Genomic DNA, 21,144 nt, shown 5'->3' on the forward strand with positions numbered 1-21,144 from the left:
TATAGGATGTAAGTATATGTACTCTTACTGTAGGTTATCAAACTTTATATACATAGTTAAAGTTGCACTTCTTAGTACTGAAGTTAATCTGTATTTGCTCTGCTCTTACTGTAAAATATATATTTTGTGTAAGTTGGCCCTGGTAAGGGTATCTGCTAATTAAAAAAGAGAACCTAACGCAACGGATTCATGTAGGTAATTAAATGTATGTATTGTACGATGGTACATGTATTTTTCACAGACCACAAAAAACGCAGTGAGTCACTCTCGTTTATATTAATTTCTTATTACTACACAAGTAATACCACTTGTAAACATATGCAGACATCATACTTCAGCGATATAAACGCAGTACGAACTTCTAAATGTTAATTTACTTATTTATTTGTATGTAATTTAATTCCTGACAGCTTTTCACAAGTATCACACACAAAGTGGAAGCAATAACAGAAACTTTGAACTTTAAAGGAGATTATAATGGTCAGTTATTTGTCATCTGAATGCATACTCAACCACTTTTGTGACCCTGGTGTGTATTTGCTGTCGCTAAGGAAGGGATCACCATTTTTTTGAAGGGGCACAGTTTCTTACAGCCACTGGAAAATTTGGTGACCCCCCTGTAGTCGGTTAAGTTGGTTAGCTTCTTACATGTTGCTGCATCTGACTCGGGGGACTTGAGAAGTTTTCTCCCTTGCTTTTCAGTCCAATCTTTTTTGCATTTTTATTGCAATTCTTAAAGATGCCTCTTCTCAGAACACAATCCTGAGCAAGGTCTCCATGTATTTTCCCCTGGGCACCAAAATCTATTTCTCCTCCATTCCACAGGAACCAGGAAAGTAAATGAAAAGCATTCTACCCTATACAGTCATAATACCACCTAGGCCTAGAGGGCTAGGGCAGTCAAGCTGTAAGTGACTATTTAACTGAGAAAGGAAAATAAAGAAGGCACAGAGTGAGCAGATCTGCCCATTTTAACCCAATAAAATACAGAACTCCCAACACTGACTGCACCTCATACCTTCCCACACATGGTGGCCATGTAGTCTGCTTAATGAAACCACTTATCGCTGAATACTCTCATGAGTGCTTAAATCACCTCTATAAGTGTGCATCGACATTATGACTACGCAGCACTCGCTACAGATTTTAAGGGTACATGCACCACTGTATTACCAATGTCTTATTCAAAATTATTTGTAAGAACCTGTAAGTAATCAATTTAAATTTTAACATTTTCTAGTAGGAACACATAATTTGTCAACGAAAGAGTAAAACACTTTATAAAAATATAGCACTGATTCACAGAACATTTTAAATAAAATACTGAATTCAGAACATCAATGTTGTAACATTTGAGGGTCAGACGGAATCCAAGAGCTCGGATGTTTGACGTCAAACCCACAGAAAAGCTTTAAATAGTAGAATTCCCACAGAATTCAATGAATTCAAACTAAATGAAAGTAATACCATCTGTCAAAGTATTATTTTAATAATAAAATAAAATAATATAATCACAATAAAATGAATCCAAAAAACAGTACAAATTCTATCTTGTTTCCACATTTATTTAATGTACACTTAATACATCCAGGTTCATAGAGATCGTTAGTTTGACAGTTGCATTTCATGTTTTGATTTGAGGTACTGCACTCGTATGAGACAATCTCAGCATGAGGCTGAGAACACAAAACTAAAATGTCAAATCAATTGGAAAAATTAAGCATAGCAAAGATGATGTCAGCAAAACATTTTATATATATATATATATACACTCACCTAAAGGATTATTAGGAACAACTGTTCAATTTCTCATTAATGCAATTATCTAATCAACCAATCACATGGCAGTTGCTTCAATGCATTTAGGGGTGTGGTCCTGGTCAAGACAATCTCCTGAACTCCAAACTGAATGTCTGAATGGGAAAGAAAGGTGATTTAAGCAATTTTGACCGTGGCATGGTTGTTGGTGCCAGACGGGCTGGTCTGAGTATTTCACAATCTGCTCAGTTACTGGGATTTTCACGCACAACCATTTCTAGGGTTTACAAAGAATGGTGTGAAAAGGGAAAAACATCCAGTATGCGGCAGTCCTGTGGGGGCGAAAATGCCTTGTTGATGCTAGAGGTCAGAGGAGAATGGGCCGACTGATTCAAGCTGATAGAAGAGCAACTTTGACTGAAATAACCACTCGTTACAACCGAGGTATGCAGCAAAGCATTTGTGAAGCCACAACACGTACAACCTTGAGGCGGATGGGCTACAACAGCAGAAGACCCCACCGGGTACCACTCATCTCCACTACAAATAGGAAAAAGAGGCTACAATTTGCACAAGCTCACCAAAATTGGACAGTTGAAGACTGGAAAAATGTTGCCTGGTCTGATGAGTCTCGATTTCTGTTGAGAGTCAGAATTTGGCGTAAACAGAATGAGAATATGGATCCATCATGCCTTGTTACCACTGTGCAGGCTGGTGGTGGTGGTGTAATGGTGTGGGGGATGTTTTCTTGGCACACTTTAGGCCCCTTAGTGCCAATTGGGCATCGTTTAAATGCCACGGCCTACCTGAGCATTGTTTCTGACCATGTCCATCCCTTTATGACCACCATGTACCCATCCTCTGATGGCTACTTCCAGCAGGATAATGCACCATGTCACAATGGTCGAATCATTTCAAATTGGTTTCTTGACCATGACAATGAGTTCACTGTACTAAACTGGCCCCCACAGTCACCAGATCTCAACCCAATAGAGCATCTTTGGGATGTGGTGGAACGGGAGCTTCGTGCCCTGGATGTGCATCCCACAAATCTCCATCAACTGCAAGATGCTATCCTCTCAATATGGGCCAACATTTCTAAAGAATGCTTTCAGCACCTTGTTGAATCAATGCCACGTAGAATGAAGGCAGTTAATTAGTATGGTGTTCCTAATAATCCTTTAGGTGAGTGTATATATATATATATATATATATATATATATATATATATATATAGATAGATAGATAGATAGATAGATAGATATCCATCAAAATGTAAGCAAAAGTGCTTGATAAGGTTTACTTTGGGTGCCTTCTGTTAGTTAGCACACCGTTAGAACACTTGAAATCTGACTTGCAATCTGTATTTCTAAACAGAAGAACATGAAATCCAATATATTATTGTTATATATTATATTGTTATATAATATATTATTGTATATCATTTGTACATATATATGCCAATTCTATATGCTTTGTATGCCCACTAACCAGCTCACCTTACATACTGTACTATCACTATTCCATCAGTACTATATAAAATATAGTCTTTAAAGTATCTTACTTAAAAAGTAGAAATGTGATGCATGAGAGCACACCATAAGCCCCCCCCCCTCCCAATTTGTATTTCATATGATGCCCACAATGCAGAAATTAATGTATTATTAATTTATTTGTGCTATTTAACAAAATACTTGGTGATACAATGTGTAGTTATTTTACCATGTTTGCAATTAAAAGATGAAAACTGTATTGTACTTCACAATTTTAACGTTTCCCAGAGTGAACTGCAATTATTTTATTTTAATAAAAATGTCTATGGACTACATAAAAATATGAATACAATGTGAAGCATTATGGGGAATAGGATTAAATGGGTGTTGTCATGAGCGTTTATCATGTGAGAAAGTCAAGTTGTTTTTTCCTGTGTTTTCCTCCATTGTGTCCACCTCTCCATCACTGAAAGTAGGGTTTAGTGTCCCACAGGCTTTCTTGGGGTTCACCCCACAGTCCAGTAATTCCTCATGTCTGTCCTGCTAGAAACAAGTTTGTAACATCGTTTAGTATGGAAAACCATTCTGTACAGGTTACTGTTTTTGTTTGTTTGTTTTCTAAGAAAATGTTCAACATGAAAGTGGAGACTTTCCCCCTTAGTCTCCAATATGATTTTTAAATTAATTTTGTAGGCCATCACAACCAATTCCCAACTGAATTCCATAACAAGCAAATGAAGCAAACCTTAGGTTTAAAAAAACAGTACATGTGGTAGAAGGTGAGGTCTTCTTTCGTTAAAGTCAGCCCTGGCACCAAGTTTTGCTTTCTTCCCCCTGATTAGAAAAAAAGAAATACACAAATAAAACAAATACCTGCTCAATACTATAAATATATATGCATAGTTGCATCCAAATGTATTTATACAGTGGATAAAGTGTAACTAAAACTAAGAGCAAAAAAAGAAAACACAAACATGATGCCTGGATTTTAAAGATAAATAGTAGGTTGATGTAGTAACTTTGTTCAAACACGATGCATGATATTTAAATGCATTCACACCTCACCACACCACCACAATCACTATTCTGTGGATCCTCTTCTGGGTTTATTTTCAATTATTATTATTAAAACTGCCAATATTACATCAGACTATTTTAAGCAGATATGCCACTGCTATGCAGTATGCAGAAAACATTTTAAATATAAATAAGTAATTTGAAAATCTTACATATTATCAAATGGTTAAAATGTAATTTTAACTGAAATATATTTTATTTTATGAATGTTAACCATGTAAAATAACAAAATAGTAATGAGGCACCATGTAGGAAATAATTCAAACTTCTTGTGCACACACATATGAAATGCTCGCACACACACATATGAAATTGAATACTCTCTCACCCACATATGAAATGCTTTCACACACATATGAAATTCTTGCAAACACACATATGAAATGCTTCACACACACATGAAATGCTTGCACGCACACATATTAAATTCTCGCACATACACATATGACATGCACGCAGACGTAGGACTTGTATTTTGTATTAATGGTATAATTTCCTATCCACTTTCCCAACTTGTAATTGTATTGTTTTGATCTGTAATTTTATACTGTATTATTTCACTTTTGTAAAGCTCTTATATTTTGAAAGTTGCCAAGGATAAGGATGTCTGCTAATAAATACATAAAATAAATACATAAAAATAATATGAAATGCTCTCTCACACAGACACACAGCTGAAAAAGATGAAGCCTTGTTCCTTCTACTTAAATAACCTGAAATAACATTATAGATACTGTATAATTTAAAGAAAATGTATACCTACAGAAGAAATAACATCTCTACATCAGGAATTGAACCCAAAATGCCCATATCACAGTGATGTTCCATAATTACTATGCCAGCAAAGACACAAGCTTTATTGTGAAACCTATATTATGTAGCGTATAGATGCATCCAACTGTCCTGATTAGTTGTACAGTGAGGGAAAAAGGTATTTGATCCCCTGCTGATTTTGTACGTTTGCCCACTGACAAAGAAATTATCAGTGTATCATTTTAATGGTAGGTGTATGTTAACAGTGAGAGACAGAATAACAACAACTTCGACTAAGTACTTGGTGGCAAAACCCTTGTTGGCAATCACAGAGGTCAGACATTTCTTGTAATTGGCCACCAGGTTTGCACACATCTCAGGAGGGATTTTGTCCCACTCCTCTTTGCAGATCCTCTCCAAGTCATTAAGGTTTCGAGGCTGACGTTTGGCAACTCGAACCTTCAGCTCCCTCCACAGATTTTCTATGGGATTAAGGTCTGGAGACTGGCTAGGCCACTCCAGGACCTTAATGTGCTTCTTCTTGAGCCACTCCTTTGTTGCCTTGGCTGTGTGTTTTGGGTCATTGTCATGCTGGAATACTCATCCACGACCCATTGTCAATGCCCTGGCTGAGGGAAGGAGGTTCTCACCCAAGATTTGACGGTACATGGCCCCGTCCATCATCGCTTTGATGCGGTGCAGTTGTCCTGTCCCCTTAGCAGAAAAACACCCCCAAAGCATAATGTTTCCACCTCCATGTTTGACGGTGAGGATGGTGTTTTTGGGGTCATTCCTCCTCCTCCAAACACGGTGAGTTGAGTTGATGTCAAAGAGCTCGATTTTGGTCTCATCTGACCACAACACTTTCACCCACTTCTCCTCTGAATCATTCAGATGTTGGCAAACTTCAGACGGGCCTGTACATGTGCTTTCTTGAGCAGGGGGACCTTGTGGGCGCTGCAGGATTTCAGTCCTTCACAGCATAGTGTTACCAATTGTTTTCTTGGTGACTATGGTCCCAGCTGCCTTGAGATCATTAACAAGATCCTCCCGTGTAGTTCTGGGCTGATTCCTCACCGTTCTCATGATCATTGAATCTCCACGAGGTGAGATCTTGCCTGGAGACTGAGGGAGACTAACAGTTATTTTGTGTTTCTTCCATTTGCGAATAATCGCACCAGCTGTTGTCACCTTCTCACCAAGCTGCTTGGCGATGGTCTTGTAGCCCATTCCAGCCTTGTGTAGGTCTGGTGGAGAGTTTGGAATCTGATTGCTTCTGTGGACAGGTGTCTTTTATACAGGTAATGAGCTGAGATTAGGAGCACTCCCTTTCTTCTCTCCTCTCTCCCCTCGCTGTCCTCACCTACCATCCTCCTGGGAGACTTCAACATCCACCTCTCCAACCCTTCCCACTGTGCCGGATTTCTTCCTCTCCTTCACTCCTTTAACTTCTCTCTCTGCCCATCTCCCCCCACTCGGGCTGGCCGCCAGCTAGACCTCATCTTCTCGAGAGGCTGCTCCCCTTCGACACTCTCCGTGACACCCATGGACATCTTGGACCACCACTTCATTTTCTTTTCCCTTTCCCTCCCCTCCCTCCCCTCTCCACCCACTCCCTCTGTCACCTTCCGCCGTAATCTCCGCTCTGTCTCCCCCTCCACCCTTGCCTCCACTGCCCTCACTCTCTTGCCTTCCATTGATTGTTTTTCAAATCTATCTGTCAACTGTGCTACCTCCTCTTTGTTCTCCTCCCTCACCTCCTCCCTTTACTCTCTCTGTCCTCTCACGTCTCGTCCTGCCCATCCCTCCCCTCCTCAGCCTTGGCTCTCTGCTGTTCTCCGTGCAACCCGAACTAGTCTGTGTGCAAAAGTGGAAAATGACCAAACTCCCAGCCGCCCTCGAACTCTACCACTCCCTACTGTCCACATTCTCGTCCTCTCTCACCTCAGCCAAGAAGTCTTACTTCCAATCTCTCTTCGAATCCACTATCCCTCGCAATCTCTTCTCCACCTTCTCCTCCCTCCTTGCCCCCCCTCCCCCTCCTCCTCCCCCATCTCTCACTGCTGATGATTTCGCCTCCTTCTTCTCCTCCCTCCTCAACTCCTCACTCCTCTCTGGCTGTTTCCCCTCTGCATTTAAACAAGCTGCTGTCATCCCACTACTCAAGAAACTAACCCTTGATGCCACCTCTCCTCAGAACTACCGCCCTGTCTCCCTACTTCCCTTCCTCTCCAAGACTCTCGAGCGGGCGGTCCACCGTCAGCTCTCGGACTTTCTGTCCCAACACTCACTCCTTGATCCTCTGCAATCCGGCTTCCGCACAGCTCACTCCACTGAGACGGCTCTCCTGGCTGTCACTGACTCCCTCAGCCGTGCTCGGGCGGCCTCCCTCTCCTCAGTCCTCATCCTCCATGACCTTTTTGCAGCATTTGACACCGTTGATCACTCCACCCTCCTCTCCTGCCTCGCTGACCTTGGGATCTCTGGGACTGCTCTCACCTGGTTCTCCTCCTACCTCAGTGACCGGTCCTACCAAGTGACATGGCGAGGCTCCTCATTCACCCCCCAACCTCTCCTCACAGGCCTCTGTCCTGGGCCCGCTCCTGTTCTCTCTCTCTACACTCGCTCCCTGGGCCCCCTCATCGTATCCCATGGTTTCTCCTACCACTTCTACGCTGATGATGCCCAGATCTTCCTGTCTTTTCCCTCTTCTGACCCTCTCATCCCCTCACGCATCTCCTCCTGCTTGTCTGCCATTTCTGCCTGGATGCACTCGCACCACCTCAAGCTCAACCTCTCCAAATCAGATCTCCTCTTTTTCCCCCACTCTTCCTCACCTTCTGCTGACCTCCCCATCTCGATCCCCTTGGAATCCACCACACTCTCTCCTTCTTCTTCCGCTAAAAATCTAGGAGTCACCCTCAATCCTGCGCTCTCCTACTCCCAGCACATCACAACGCTGACACGCACCTGCAGATTCTTCCTGAGCAACATACGCCGGATCCGTCCCTTTCTCACCCACTACTCAACTCAGCTACTCGTCCAGTCACAGGTCCTCTCCCGCCTGGACTACTGCAACTCCCTCCTGGCTCCACTCTCCTTCCTCCAGAGCCCACTCCTTCTCATCCCTGGCCCCTAAGTGGTGGAACGACCTGCCCACCGAAGTCAGCAGAGTCCTTGACCTCATTCTGGCGTTTACTCAAGACGCATCTCTTCCGACAGCACTTGTAATATTAGTCCTCTATCCCTGCTAGATAGCACTTCAGCTTTATTATGCTCCTCGCGTTCTTGATTGTTTTCCTCCTTGCTCCCTTTCCCGTAGCCCTCGTCTGTAACCCTACATCTTGACAGCACTTAGCTTTCACCGTCCAGGATGTAGGAAGGACTTGTGTAAATTGTAAATTGGAATTTGTAAAATGTATTATTTTGAATTGCTATGTTTTAGCTAAGTTGAATTTGTAATGATTGATGCCTTGTACTTCTCTGTATTTTTGCACTTTGTTTGCACTTATGTTGTAAGTCAAACTGGATCAGGGTGCCTGCCAAGAAATAAAAATAATAATAATAATAATAACATGCAAATCAATTTATAACTTTTTTGAAATGTGTTTTTCTGGATTTTGTTGTTGTTATTCTGTCTCTCACTGTTAAAATACACCTACCATTAAAATTATAGACTGATCATTTCTTTGTCAGTGGGCAAACATACAAAATCAGCAGGGGATCAAATACTTTTTTCCCTCACTGTATATGACTGAATTATTGGAGTTTCTAATAAATGTATAAACATATAAGCCTATATGTATGTGTTCTATGGCTGTACAATAAGTAAATGCATTCATGGTTACAAATGCTCATGTGGAGAACGTGTGATGTGGATGTCGCCAGGATGAATTGTCAGAAACCAATTGTTGTTGGGTGAATTGACAGGGATGAGTTGTCATTTACCCATGAAATGACTTCCTGATATAGTGAAATGACTTTCGGATATACTGAAATTGTCTGTCACAGACACGGAATTGCTCGCACACACACATATGAAAAACCTCTAACTCATGTATTTGAATTTCTCGCATGCACTTTAAACATTTCATATGTATGTGTGTGATTGTTTCATATGTGTGTGTGCATGAAAAGCTTCCTAAACGGCCCTTTATAAATGGTGGTGTAAGCACCTGCTAAATACAACACATTCATTGTGCAGCTCAGGGAGAAATATTTTTTTTTAATTAAGTTTAGTGTGAAAACTATATTTTTTAAGGTTCATTTTAGTGAGAGACAGGATCAGAGTACCACAGCATACATGCTAATAATAAGAGAAGCTACACCTGTAAGGAGACTGACTGTCACACCAACAGCCATAACTGACAGAGTCCCAATGGTGCTGAAGTACATGAAGGACAAGGAATACAAGTTGTCTGCAAGATAAGGCCTGTAGATGAACAAAGACATATTAATACTTATATATATATATATATATATACATATATATATATATATATATATATATATATATATACACTCACCTAAAGGATTATTAGGAACACCTGTTCAATTTCTCATTAATGCAATTATCTAACCAACCAATCACATGGCAGTTGCTTCAATGCATTTAGGGGTGTGGTCCTGGTCAAGACAATCTCCTGAACTCCAAACTGAATGTCTGAATGGGAAAGAAAGGTGATTTAAGCAATTTTGAGCGTGGCCTGGTTGTTGGTGCCAGACGGGCCGGTCTGAGTATTTCACAATCTGCTCAGTTACTGGGATTTTCATGCACAACCATTTCTAGGGTTTACAAAGAATGGTGTGAAAAGGGAAAAACATCCAGTATGCGGCAGTCCTGTGGGCGAAAATGCCTTGTTGATGCTAGAGGTCAGAGGAGAATGGGCCGACTGATTCAAGCTGATAGAAGAGCAACTTTGACTGAAATAACCACTCGTTACAACCGAGGTATGCAGCAAAGCATTTGTGAAGCCACAACACGTACAACCTTGAGGCGGATGGGCTACAACAGCAGAAGACCCCACCGGGTACCACTCATCTCCACTACAAATAGGAAAAAGAGGCTACAATTTGCACAAGCTCACCAAAATTGAACAGTTGAAGACTGGAAAAATGTTGCCTGGTCTGATGAGTCTCGATTTCTATTGAGACATTCAGATGGTAGAGTCAGAATTTGGCGTAAACAGAATGAGAACATGGATCCATCATGCCTTGTTACCACTGTGCAGGCTGGTGGTGGTGGTGTAATGGTGTGGGGGATGTTTTCTTGGCACACTTTAGGCCCCTTAGTGCCAATTGGGCATCGTTTAAATGCCACGGCCTACCTGAGCATTGTTTCTGACCATGTCCATCCCTTTATGACCACCATGTACCCATCCTCTGATGGCTACTTCCAGCAGGATAATGCACCATGTCACAAAGGTCGAATCATTTCAAATTGGTTTCTTGAACATGACAATGAGTTCACTGTACTAAACTGGCCCCCACAGTCACCAGATCTCAACCCAATAGAGCATCTTTGGGATGTGGTGGAACGGGAGCTTCGTGCCCTGGATGTGCATCCCACAAATCTCCATCAACTGCAAGATGCTATCCTATCAATATGGGCCAACATTTCTAAAGAATGCTTTCAGCACCTTGTTGAATCAATGCCACGTAGAATTAAGGCAGTTCTGAAGGCGAAAGGGGGTCAAACACAGTATTAGTATGGTGTTCCTAATAATCCTTTAGGTGAGTGTATATATATTTACTTATTTATAATAATAGAAGCTCTACTTTGCATCTGGCTGGTATTGATACTTGTGTGTTATTTGGAAGAATAGTGGTCGGGATGAACAATAATCTAGATGTGTTTCCCATTATTTATCAGTTTTGATGTCTTCGATGGGGTCCTTAAAGGCAAGAACTACCTCCAGGTAGGTAGATCAATTGTAACTTTTATCCATTACCATTCTGATACAAAATGACTCATATAGTTACAACCAAAGTACTACAGTCAGTGAGCTGTTCAGCCATAATCTACTGATCCTGACATTTCTAGTGTTTAACTGGTGTGGTTACTATTGAAACACTTGACAGAAGAAGCTGTTACAGCTATGTGTAATTAATCTAGACTGATTGAAAAGCTACCAAAATCATGATCCTAGTCATTATGCTGACATATAATTAGAAAACCTTTCTGCCCGACTGAGAGGGAGATATGAACACAATCACTGTGAAAGGTTAAAGGTCACACCTGTAGGCAGCCAGGTCCTGCACAGCAGTGGTCAGCAGGGGGAGCTGTGTTGGAAACGTCTTATTGAACGCCTGTGTTATAAAGCTGAAGTTACAGTTGGCTGTGCTGAGGCTCAGAGACATAGCTTTCTCAGGCAGCTGAGGGTACAGCTGGGCCCCGATCCCCACCCAGAGAGTGAGACACAATCCACACACCAGCCCCACCAAGCTGCCCTGAAAGAGGATGGGATTACTGATCACAGATTTGCATGATTTCTAGTTTTCTGTATTATAGACCACTGTTTCCCAGCTACTATGCCATCAGGCATAAACAGGCATGTCATAAAAAATTATTGAAGTATAACACATGAGAAAAATCAAAGACATAAATGAATAAGTATTAAAGTCTCCTTAATTTGAATGAAATTATTTCCTAACAGAATTCAACAAAGTTTGGAATATTGCAAAGTATTTAAAGTGAAATAAGTGTGCCGTATTGTATTACTTTAATAGGTACCTTCGTACCTTCCTTAATTATTGAAATCTTCACTGCACACAGGGATAAGAATAATTTGAATTCAAATTTTAAGATGTGATACTGTATTGCAGTGACAATGCACACAGGAGAAAAATACAGCTTTCTCACAGGAGAAAAAAACAGCTTTCTCACTGAAATATAGTTTTGTTTCAAAGTTTTTAATGTGCTGTACAGACAGGAGGCCTGGTTGACCATTTTTGGCTTAGAAATTTGGAAAACAGTGGCACAGACCACCACTGACACAAGTATTCAGAGTGTAAGAAAGTGCAGCGCCCCTCACAACAGAGACTGGCAGTTTTTACATTTCTTTGTAAAGTTGATGCATAATTAAAATAGGTTTTAGGATCTGATTAGAGAACTGTAGAGATAACATCTTATGTTTCGTAATGCTCTCACTTTAGAATTTACAGAATATGTTTTTGTGAGGGAGAATACAAGCCTCTTTCTTCCTGCAGGAAAATAATACAGACACACATAAAAAAATAATAAAATAAGATATGGGCACTGGTGGAAGGATATTTCACATCTGACACAGCATTAATACGTTTGGAATCTCTTGAGCAGCTACTTACTGTGGCGTTGGCACAGGGGAAGAGGATGCCCAATGCAAAGAGGCCCAGCAGGGGCCCCCCAACGACACCAAAAATACTGAGAACTGCCTGCAGAGGGAGCAGAACAAGTTCATCTCTGACTGTGACTCGCTCAAACTAATTGAAAGCTTTGCTAAAATCTGCACATAACCAGTTTGTTAAAGGTTTTATAATTCAGGCCCATGAGCATCATTTAGGTAATATGTTTGCTGTATGTGATTGTTTGTTTGCTTGTTTGTACCTGTATGAGACTGTCCATTAGAGATGCCATGCCAGCCACCCCAATACACAGGGCCCCATATAGTAAATCTGAAACACAGAAACAGGAGGCTTCTTTAAGCTATTGCATCACTCTCATTGGAGGTGATTACATCCCCATTTATTTATTTTGACAAATCTAAACTCTTCAAAAATTGAATCTAAACTCCTTTCACTTTTCAAGGTAAAAAACAAAATGCACTCACTCAGGCCCTTGGAAGTCCAAGAGAGTTTTCTGTCTGACATTTTGAAATATGGCTTCACCAGATCCTCCACGGTCACTGTAGCCAGGGCATTGATGCTGGAGGACACGGTGCTGCGGAGATACACACAAGCGCTGAGCTATCAACATGAGAGGCTGCCAGCTAACAACAGGTTTGTAGTATAAAGTCCAAGACACATTTGGTTACACAATTATTAATTTGACATGTCCAATGTAATTTCATATATAGAAAACATTTTGGATATAACAGGTTCATAGAGATAAACTAAGTATTACCTTAATGTCCCGCTGTAAGCAGATGCCACAAAAAGCCCAGGGACTCCAGGATAATCTCTCAGGATGTCTAGAACCAGGTATGGCATCAACTAATGAAATGGAGTTGGAGTTGAATCTACATCCTTTCGTATACATGCAGACATATACATATATATATATATATATATATATATATATATATATATATATATATATATATATATACACTCACCTAAAGGATTATTAGGAACACCTGTTCAATTTCTCATTAATGCAATTATCTAACCAACCAATCAGGCAGTTGCTTCAATGCATTTAGGGATGTGGTCCTGGTCAAGACAATCTCCTGAACTCCAAACTGAATGTCTGAATGGGAAAGAAAGGTGATTTAAGCAATTTTGAGCGTGGCATGGTTGTTGGTGCCAGACGGGCCGGTCTGAGTATTTCACAATCTGCTCAGTTACTGGGATTTTCACACACAACCATTTCTAGGGTTTACAAAGAATGGTGTGAAAAGGGAAAAACATCCAGTATGCGGCAGTCCTGTGGGGGCGAAAATGCCTTGTTGATGCTAGAGGTCAGAGGAGAATGGGCCGACTGATTCAAGCTGATAGAAGAGCAACTTTGACTGAAATAACCACTCGTTACAACCGAGGTATGCAGCAAAGCATTTGTGAAGCCACAACACGTACAACCTTGAGGCGGATGGGCTACAACAGCAGAAGACCCCACCGGGTACCACTCATCTCCACTACAAATAGGAAAAAGAGGCTACAATTTGCACAAGCTCACCAAAATTGGACAGTTGAAGACTGGAAAAATGTTGCCTGGTCTGATGAGTCTCGATTTCTGTTGAGACATTCAGATGGTAGAGTCAGAATTTGGTGTAAACAGAATGAGAACATGGATCCATCATGCCTTGTTACCACTGTGCAGGCTGCTGGTGGTGGTGTAATGGTGTGGGGGATGTTTTCTTGGCACACTTTAGGCCCCTTAGTGCCAACTGGGCATCGTTTAAATGCCACGGCCTACCTGAGCATTGTTTCTGACCATGTCCATCCCTTTATGACCACCATGTACCCATCCTCTGATGGCTACTTCCAGCAGGATAATGCACCATGTCACAAAGGTCGAATCATTTCAAATTGGTTGGTCCATGCCCCAATGAATTGAGAAAGGTGTTCCTAATGTTTAGAGTGTATTATATATATATATATATATATATATATACACATCGATCAGCCATAACATTATGCCCACTTACAGCTGAAGTGAATAACACTGATAATCTCATTATCATGGTACCTGTCAGTGGGTGGGATATATTATGCAGCAAGTGAACATTTTGTGCTCATAGTTGATGTGTTAGAAACAGGAAAAATGGGCAAGCGTAAGGATCTGAGCGACTTTGACAATGGCCAAATTGTGATGGCTAGATGACTGGGTCAAAAGTGGTCCAAGGAAGGAAAAACGGTGAACCGGCGACAGGGTCATGGGCGGCCAAGGCTCATAGATGCACGTGGGGAACGAAGGCTGGCCCGTGTGGTCCGATCCATCAGACGAGCTACTGTTGCTCAAATTGCTGAAAAAGTGAATGCTGGTTCTGATAGAAAGGTTTGTTTGTGTATGGGGCTGCGTAGCCGTAGACCAGTCAGGGTGCACATGCTGACCACTGTCCACTGCCGAAAGCGCCTACAATGGGCACGTGAGCATCAGAACTGGACCACAAAGCAATGGAAGAAGGTGGCCTGCTCTGATGAATCACAAGTTCAAGGTGTTGACTTGGCCTCCAAATTCCCCAGATCTCAATCCAATTTAGCATCTGTGGGATGTGCTGGACAAACAAGTCCGATCCATGGAGGCCCCACCTCGCAACTTACAGGACTTAAAGGATCTGTATATTGGTTATTCTACTTTACATGTTCAGTATTCAACTAAATTGTATTGTAATCACTCAGTTTATTTGTTGTATTTGTTTTAAATGTAATTGAATTAAACTTAACATGTTGATCCTTCCAAGTACTTCAGCCTGCTTTTACAAGTGCAGGGAAACCACAGGGTTATGAATGAACATGCAATGCAATAAGAGTTCAGAAACACATGCACCTTATAAGATGTAAATGTTGTGATGTAGCATTGACTGAACATTCATTGTTGAGTATTCTGATCACAGTTCACATGCATCTCTTTATCTACCTTCGATTTAATGCACTTTCCACTCTCCATGTTATGTCCACTGTCTTGTCTACACTATGCATTTATCCAATCCACCACTAGATGCTGTCCAGTCTCAGTTTTCCCTTCCTGGCCTCCTGTCCATCAGCAGCTCATTATTGCATCATCACTCTCATTGGCTTCACCCGCTACTCATCCCTGTGATCATCTGCACCTGTATAAATACTCCCTCCTCCCAGCAAACCAGTGTGAGGTCTTATTGGTGTTTTAGCAGCATTTCTGGGCATTATATCTTCTTACTGATCTCCTCTGTTTCTGACCTTTGGATTGTCCTCTAACACATTGTATGCCTGATTAACCGACCTGTGTCCTGTGACCCCGACTACACCGTTTGCCTTGCCTTCATTGCCCTGTTTGCCGTCTCTCTGACCAAGCCTGTTCCGTACCTGACTCTTCCCGCACCTGAGTCCTCCACTTCCCTGGTTGACAGTCATGACACTCCAAGTCTTTTTACGCTTTGTATCTTTGCTCAGTTCCCATTCTATCCTTTAATGCAGCTTCATTCTTGACAGTGTGCCATCATAGCTTAAGGTTTCAGTCAAGTTACTATATAATAATAATAATAATAATAATAATAATAATAATAATAATAATAATAATAATAATAATTTGTCAGTCAGTGACCTGTCAGTTCTCACTATTCAATAATTGTGATTGTTTTGTACCTGGTCTGGTGCTGATATGATCTGTGAAGTCCACGGGTCACAGTCTTTATAGATGGAGTACAAGCACAAGCCTGAAAACACACTACAGAATAGGATCACCCAGAGTCCAACCAAATTAAGATAAAGGGACCTGTGGATAAAGCACACACACACAATCACTTACTCCTCACTCTCCTCATAAACTCTTTTTCCAACACCTGACTTTGGAGCATGCTTGTACAAGCATTCCTCCAGGGCAATGTTAATATAGTCATCAGTTTTTTATTTAGTCGTAGTCTAAGTCAGGTCAACTAAAATGTCTGAGATATAGTTACATTTTAGTCATGCATCTACTAAAAATGTTAGATTATAAATCCATATAATAATTGTATGGCAAATTATTACTTACCAAAACAATTTAGCAAGGAACAAATTAATAAAATGGATAAGGAGTCTTAATTATTACTCTAAGAATATATAAGAATCATTGACTAACTTACATTCAAAATTATTATTTGACCTCCAAAGCCTTCACATGTTTATCTAAGAAATTAACACAAAAATCATACAAATGGAATTTGATTTATTTCCCTCTTCAGATGTTGTTTCAAATTAATTGTATTTTTTCCAGTCATATTATAGCCACATGTGGTTTCGTTTCCTGCAGTTAATATCTTTGTTTTCTCATTGTGCTGCCAGACTGCAGTGTTCTTTCTTCCAAGTATTGAATTAATGGTTACTTAATGGTTAGTTGAATCGACCATGCTAGGTAGCCTAGGTACTGTTAAATAGGCTGCAGCCTCGCCAATATATATATATATATATATATATATATATATATATATATATATATATATATATATATATATATATATTTTAATCAGGTTGTGTATAATAGCTAATGATAATAACAGTAACATTATAGGTAATGAGATTAGCATTTATTGAACACTCTCTTTTAGTGGGGGATGGGGGAGAAGTGTCCCACCAATGTTGAGAGAATGTTATATTGTCCCCCCAATAATTTATGTCAAGCTCCATAGGTGCAGGGGACAAGTACCTCCCAATTCTGAAACCAAACCTACGCCACTGCTTTTATCAAATATTTGTATTTATTTTGGATGAAATTACCGCACTCTCAAAACATACTTACATTTTTGCATGAAACATAGACTTGCACGAGATGTATCTCTGTACTTGTGCCTGATTGACACCATACACCCCCATCCAGGTAAAGGTACCTCCCAGTATAATAGTCCAAAAAGTTTGTCTTCTCAAAGGGTTGGGGTCAAAGCTACAATGAGATTGAAACAAATTAATAATACTGATAGAACATTATCATAAATAACACTTCATCCCCACCAGGCCAAAGAAGGCTTGGTTTGGGGGGTGGGGGTTTACAATTCTTTGACAATTCATGTTTGAACTTACTCCCAAATGTTCAGCCTTCCTCCATGATAGGAATCATTAATGATGGCGGAGAACCCGTTCTGCACTACCATGGACCGCGTGATCACAGACAGAAACCCGGCGAACATTATGCCCACTTGGAAGACGTCGGTCCAAACCACAGCCTTCAGCCCACCCTGCAGTGACAAACGAGATGCTTTTAATGCATGACCGTTTAAGTCAAGACTGCTGGACACCATTGTCACCATTGTCACCAATTTTACCATTGTGCAGTAGAAAGTGCAGACGATTCCAGTGGACACCACAGCTCCCCACAGGTCAAAGCCAGTAACTGCAAAAGTAATTCATTTTATTAGGTCTCAACTTAGATTTCTATATGAACCAATTATTCAAATTGCTAACAGTATTGTGCATCATACAGACCTTGGTTTAAAGCAAGGGCTGGAGCATAAATAACTACTCCAGTATATAAAACCTGAAATGTAGAAAATAAAATTTGTATTAACAAAATACCGATTGAATATAATTTTAATTGCCTCTAAATTTAATTGTATCTAAAGTGACAATGTGAATGTATTTAAGGGTTGCTTTCTTCATTATAGAGATGAGTAATTAGGATGGAGAATCCAATAATAACAACACAAGTAATAATGTACTTTTAGTCGCTTCCTAGCATTCTCTCTAGGAGTCTAGTTTTAAGGATGCAATGATTGTAATCATGCCAAACGTTTTTCATTTTCATTCATAATAGTAGTGTCTCTTCAGACATAATCACATGCTAAACCGAATAGTAATTTCAGTGTTGGCTCAGTTTCTGCTTTGTTCACCTCATATGACCAAGCCTTATATTGACATAATTATTTGTTAGTCATGATCGCCAGGTCCTTTTTGTTTCTATATAACCCGAAATATATTTAAATGTAATACCATCTGAATGAATGCATCTTTCCTTTACACACACACATACAGTGCATATATATGTATATTGTATTGTATTGTATATATGTGATCCAGCAGTGAGGGCTGGAACCCAGCAGCAGTGGAGCGCAGGGGCTCATGGGAGTGCTCCCTGCTACATTGGGTGGACTGTGCGGCCAGGGCAGCAGTCAGTGCTGCCTGTAAATAGTTGTGCGAGGGACTACTGTATATGGATTTGGCATCCAGACAGTTCTCTATCCCCAATGAGTGCCTGTGTTTATCTGCCATGGATGAGCAACCGTCACAGCCTTCCTTCCTTCCACTATATGATGTGTCTGTACCTAGTCTATAACTCTTGTAGAGGTGCTAGTGCTAGTGGCTAGGATGAGCACTCCTGTTTGAAACATAGAGCCTGTCTCCATGCTTCATTGAACACCAGTAACCAAAATGTTACAATATATCCATAATATGTTATTGGTATGGTATGCTTTGAACTTCATGTGTCATTTCATTATTTCTATTAGTCAATTATCAACACATTTTATTTCTGTCCTGAGCATGTTTCAAGTTTAACTGAAACTTCAAATTGAATCACATTTCATAATAGATTATCAAAATTATCATGAAGATGTTAAAAGGTACTCACTGTTAGAAATATGAACATTGCAGTCCCACAGAGTCTAACCACTGTGTTAAAACGCATTTCCAAGTACTGTTAAACAAAACAAAAAAAACAACAATAAAAAAACTACATTTATATGTTTGAAATTGAATGGTATCAGTAATACACACATGAAGCTTTGTATTGAATGGTATCTAAGAAATATGTTTTTTTCTTAGTTAATGCTAACTAAGAAATATATACTACTGGGATTTTGGATATTATTGCAGAGATAGTAAGACATACACTTTCTACTGCACAGAACAGTTGCTGACATTGACTTGGGTGAACTTTTAGCCATGCCAACATCCAAAAGTATTGACTTCCCAGTCAGATATAGAGACAAAATTATCCAACATCAATCTGAAACATTGTGTTATGTTTCTGAAAAAGAAAACTCTATCAAGTCAGAGCCAAACTATTATTAAAATGTTTATTACACACTCACCTCATAAGTGCTGGTGATTCCTAGTCTGTAAAAGACAGGAAGGAAAACCTCGGAGCAGACAATGACCACTAACAGAAAGGAAAAGGCGAAAACCCCAAACATGGCACCATATCGATACACCTCAGAGGGAGTCCCCAGCACTGTCACTGCAGACATGAAGCTGGCAGTCAGAGAGAGAGACACTGGCACTGCGGTCATACGTCTTCCCCCTATTAGGAAGTCCTTGGTTGTCTTTTCCCCCCTGTCAAAGATGGCATAATATATCCCAATGGCTGCTGAAATTATCAGCATTAGAGCAAACACAACATAATCCCATATGCCAAAGGTACCTACAATGGAAGAAATCCCCATGTGAGTGTTTGTTTGACTTCCAGTAAGTTCACAGCGAGATTCTGAATGTTTCTCAAGAAGCCACTAGAGAGACGAATGAGTCAGTTGTCCCTCTGAAGTTATCTTCTGAAAATTGGCTGCTGACAAATAGATCTCCACATTATCTAAGTCAGTAAGTCCTTCATATACTAAACTTGAAACAGAGGGATTAAAAATAAGAAATAAGTATTTCTCTTTAAAAGATGTATGTGAAGATTTGTTGTTAAAAAAAATCACCTAGTAATTTATAGGCTCAATTCAACTCTCTAGTCAATTCACTTAATATTTACTGATTACAGATAAAGCATATTGTTTTTCATTAGCCTACCCAACAGACAAGGCTAAGCAAGGCTTGGTGCAGGAAAAATTCAGTTCAGTACAAATCCAAAATAGCCAATTATTTTGTGCTCAAGACAAGCATACAAAGCAGATTTCTAGCCATTCTCTGTGTGCTGTGGAATACCTTGCAATCAGTGACTGTGTCTGGGCTTTATAAGTACCTGGAGTTCATTCTGTGATAATTCAGGAATTCAAGTTTGTGGGGGTGGTTATAATGAAGTCCCTTTGCCTCGTAAGAAAACATATTAACCTTTTCTTTGCCGTTCTGGTGAATTTATGGGAAACAATCAGAGAGAATAATATATGCACATGCATTAATAAATATTATTTATTGGATCCAGATATCAAACAAATCAGTTTTCATTGCTTGCTCAAAAATAGCATTGCTTTCAGAGACAAAGTTAGAACTGGCGATTACACGGTTTTCTGAATAGGGTAAAGCCATTATATCATGACTGTGGTTACAATTGAATGTACACTCACCTAAAGGATAATTAGGAACACCATACTAATACTGTGTTTGACCCCCTTTCGCCTTCAGAACTGCCTTAATTCTACGTGGCATTGATTCAACAAGGTGCTGAAAGCATTCTTTAGAAATGTTGGCCCATATTGATAGGATAGCATCTTGCAGTTGATGGAGATTTGTGGGATGCACATCCAGGGCATGAAGCTCCCGTTCCACCACATCCCAAAGATGCTCTATTGGGTTGAGATCTGGTGACTGTGGGGGCCAGTTTAGTACAGTGAACTCATTGTCATGTTCAAGAAACCAATTTGAAATGATTCGACCTTTGTGACATGGTGCATTATCCTGCTGGAAGTAGCCATCAGAGAATGGGTACATGGTGGTCATAAAGGGATGGACATGGTCAGAAACAATGCTCAGGTAGGCCGTGGAATTTAAACGATGCCCAGTTGGCACTAAGGGGCCTAAAGTGTGCCAAGAAAACATCCCC

General features: G+C 40.3%; 1 protein-coding gene across 1 annotated transcript; it reads right to left on the minus strand.

Moving 5' to 3' along the window:
* Window positions 1-1,544: 1,544 nt before the first annotated feature.
* Window positions 1,545-20,295, minus strand: slc5a8 (solute carrier family 5 member 8). Its single transcript, XM_066705466.1, has 15 exons — window positions 19,478-20,295; window positions 19,015-19,080; window positions 17,874-17,925; window positions 17,714-17,781; window positions 17,472-17,626; window positions 17,194-17,334; window positions 16,062-16,191; window positions 13,183-13,271; window positions 12,890-12,999; window positions 12,667-12,734; window positions 12,408-12,494; window positions 11,320-11,531; window positions 9,410-9,513; window positions 3,997-4,085; window positions 1,545-3,791 (listed from the first exon to the last, which is right to left on the minus strand). The coding sequence occupies exons 1-15, from the start codon at window positions 19,826-19,828 to the stop codon at window positions 3,642-3,644; spliced, it is 1,872 nt and encodes a 623-aa protein (XP_066561563.1). The 5' UTR covers window positions 19,829-20,295; the 3' UTR covers window positions 1,545-3,641.
* Between the last annotated feature and the right edge of the window lie 849 nt (window positions 20,296-21,144).

The sequence above is a fragment of the Amia ocellicauda genome, chromosome 5, assembly GCF_036373705.1.
Source record: "Amia ocellicauda isolate fAmiCal2 chromosome 5, fAmiCal2.hap1, whole genome shotgun sequence".
NCBI lineage: Eukaryota > Metazoa > Chordata > Actinopteri > Amiiformes > Amiidae > Amia > Amia ocellicauda.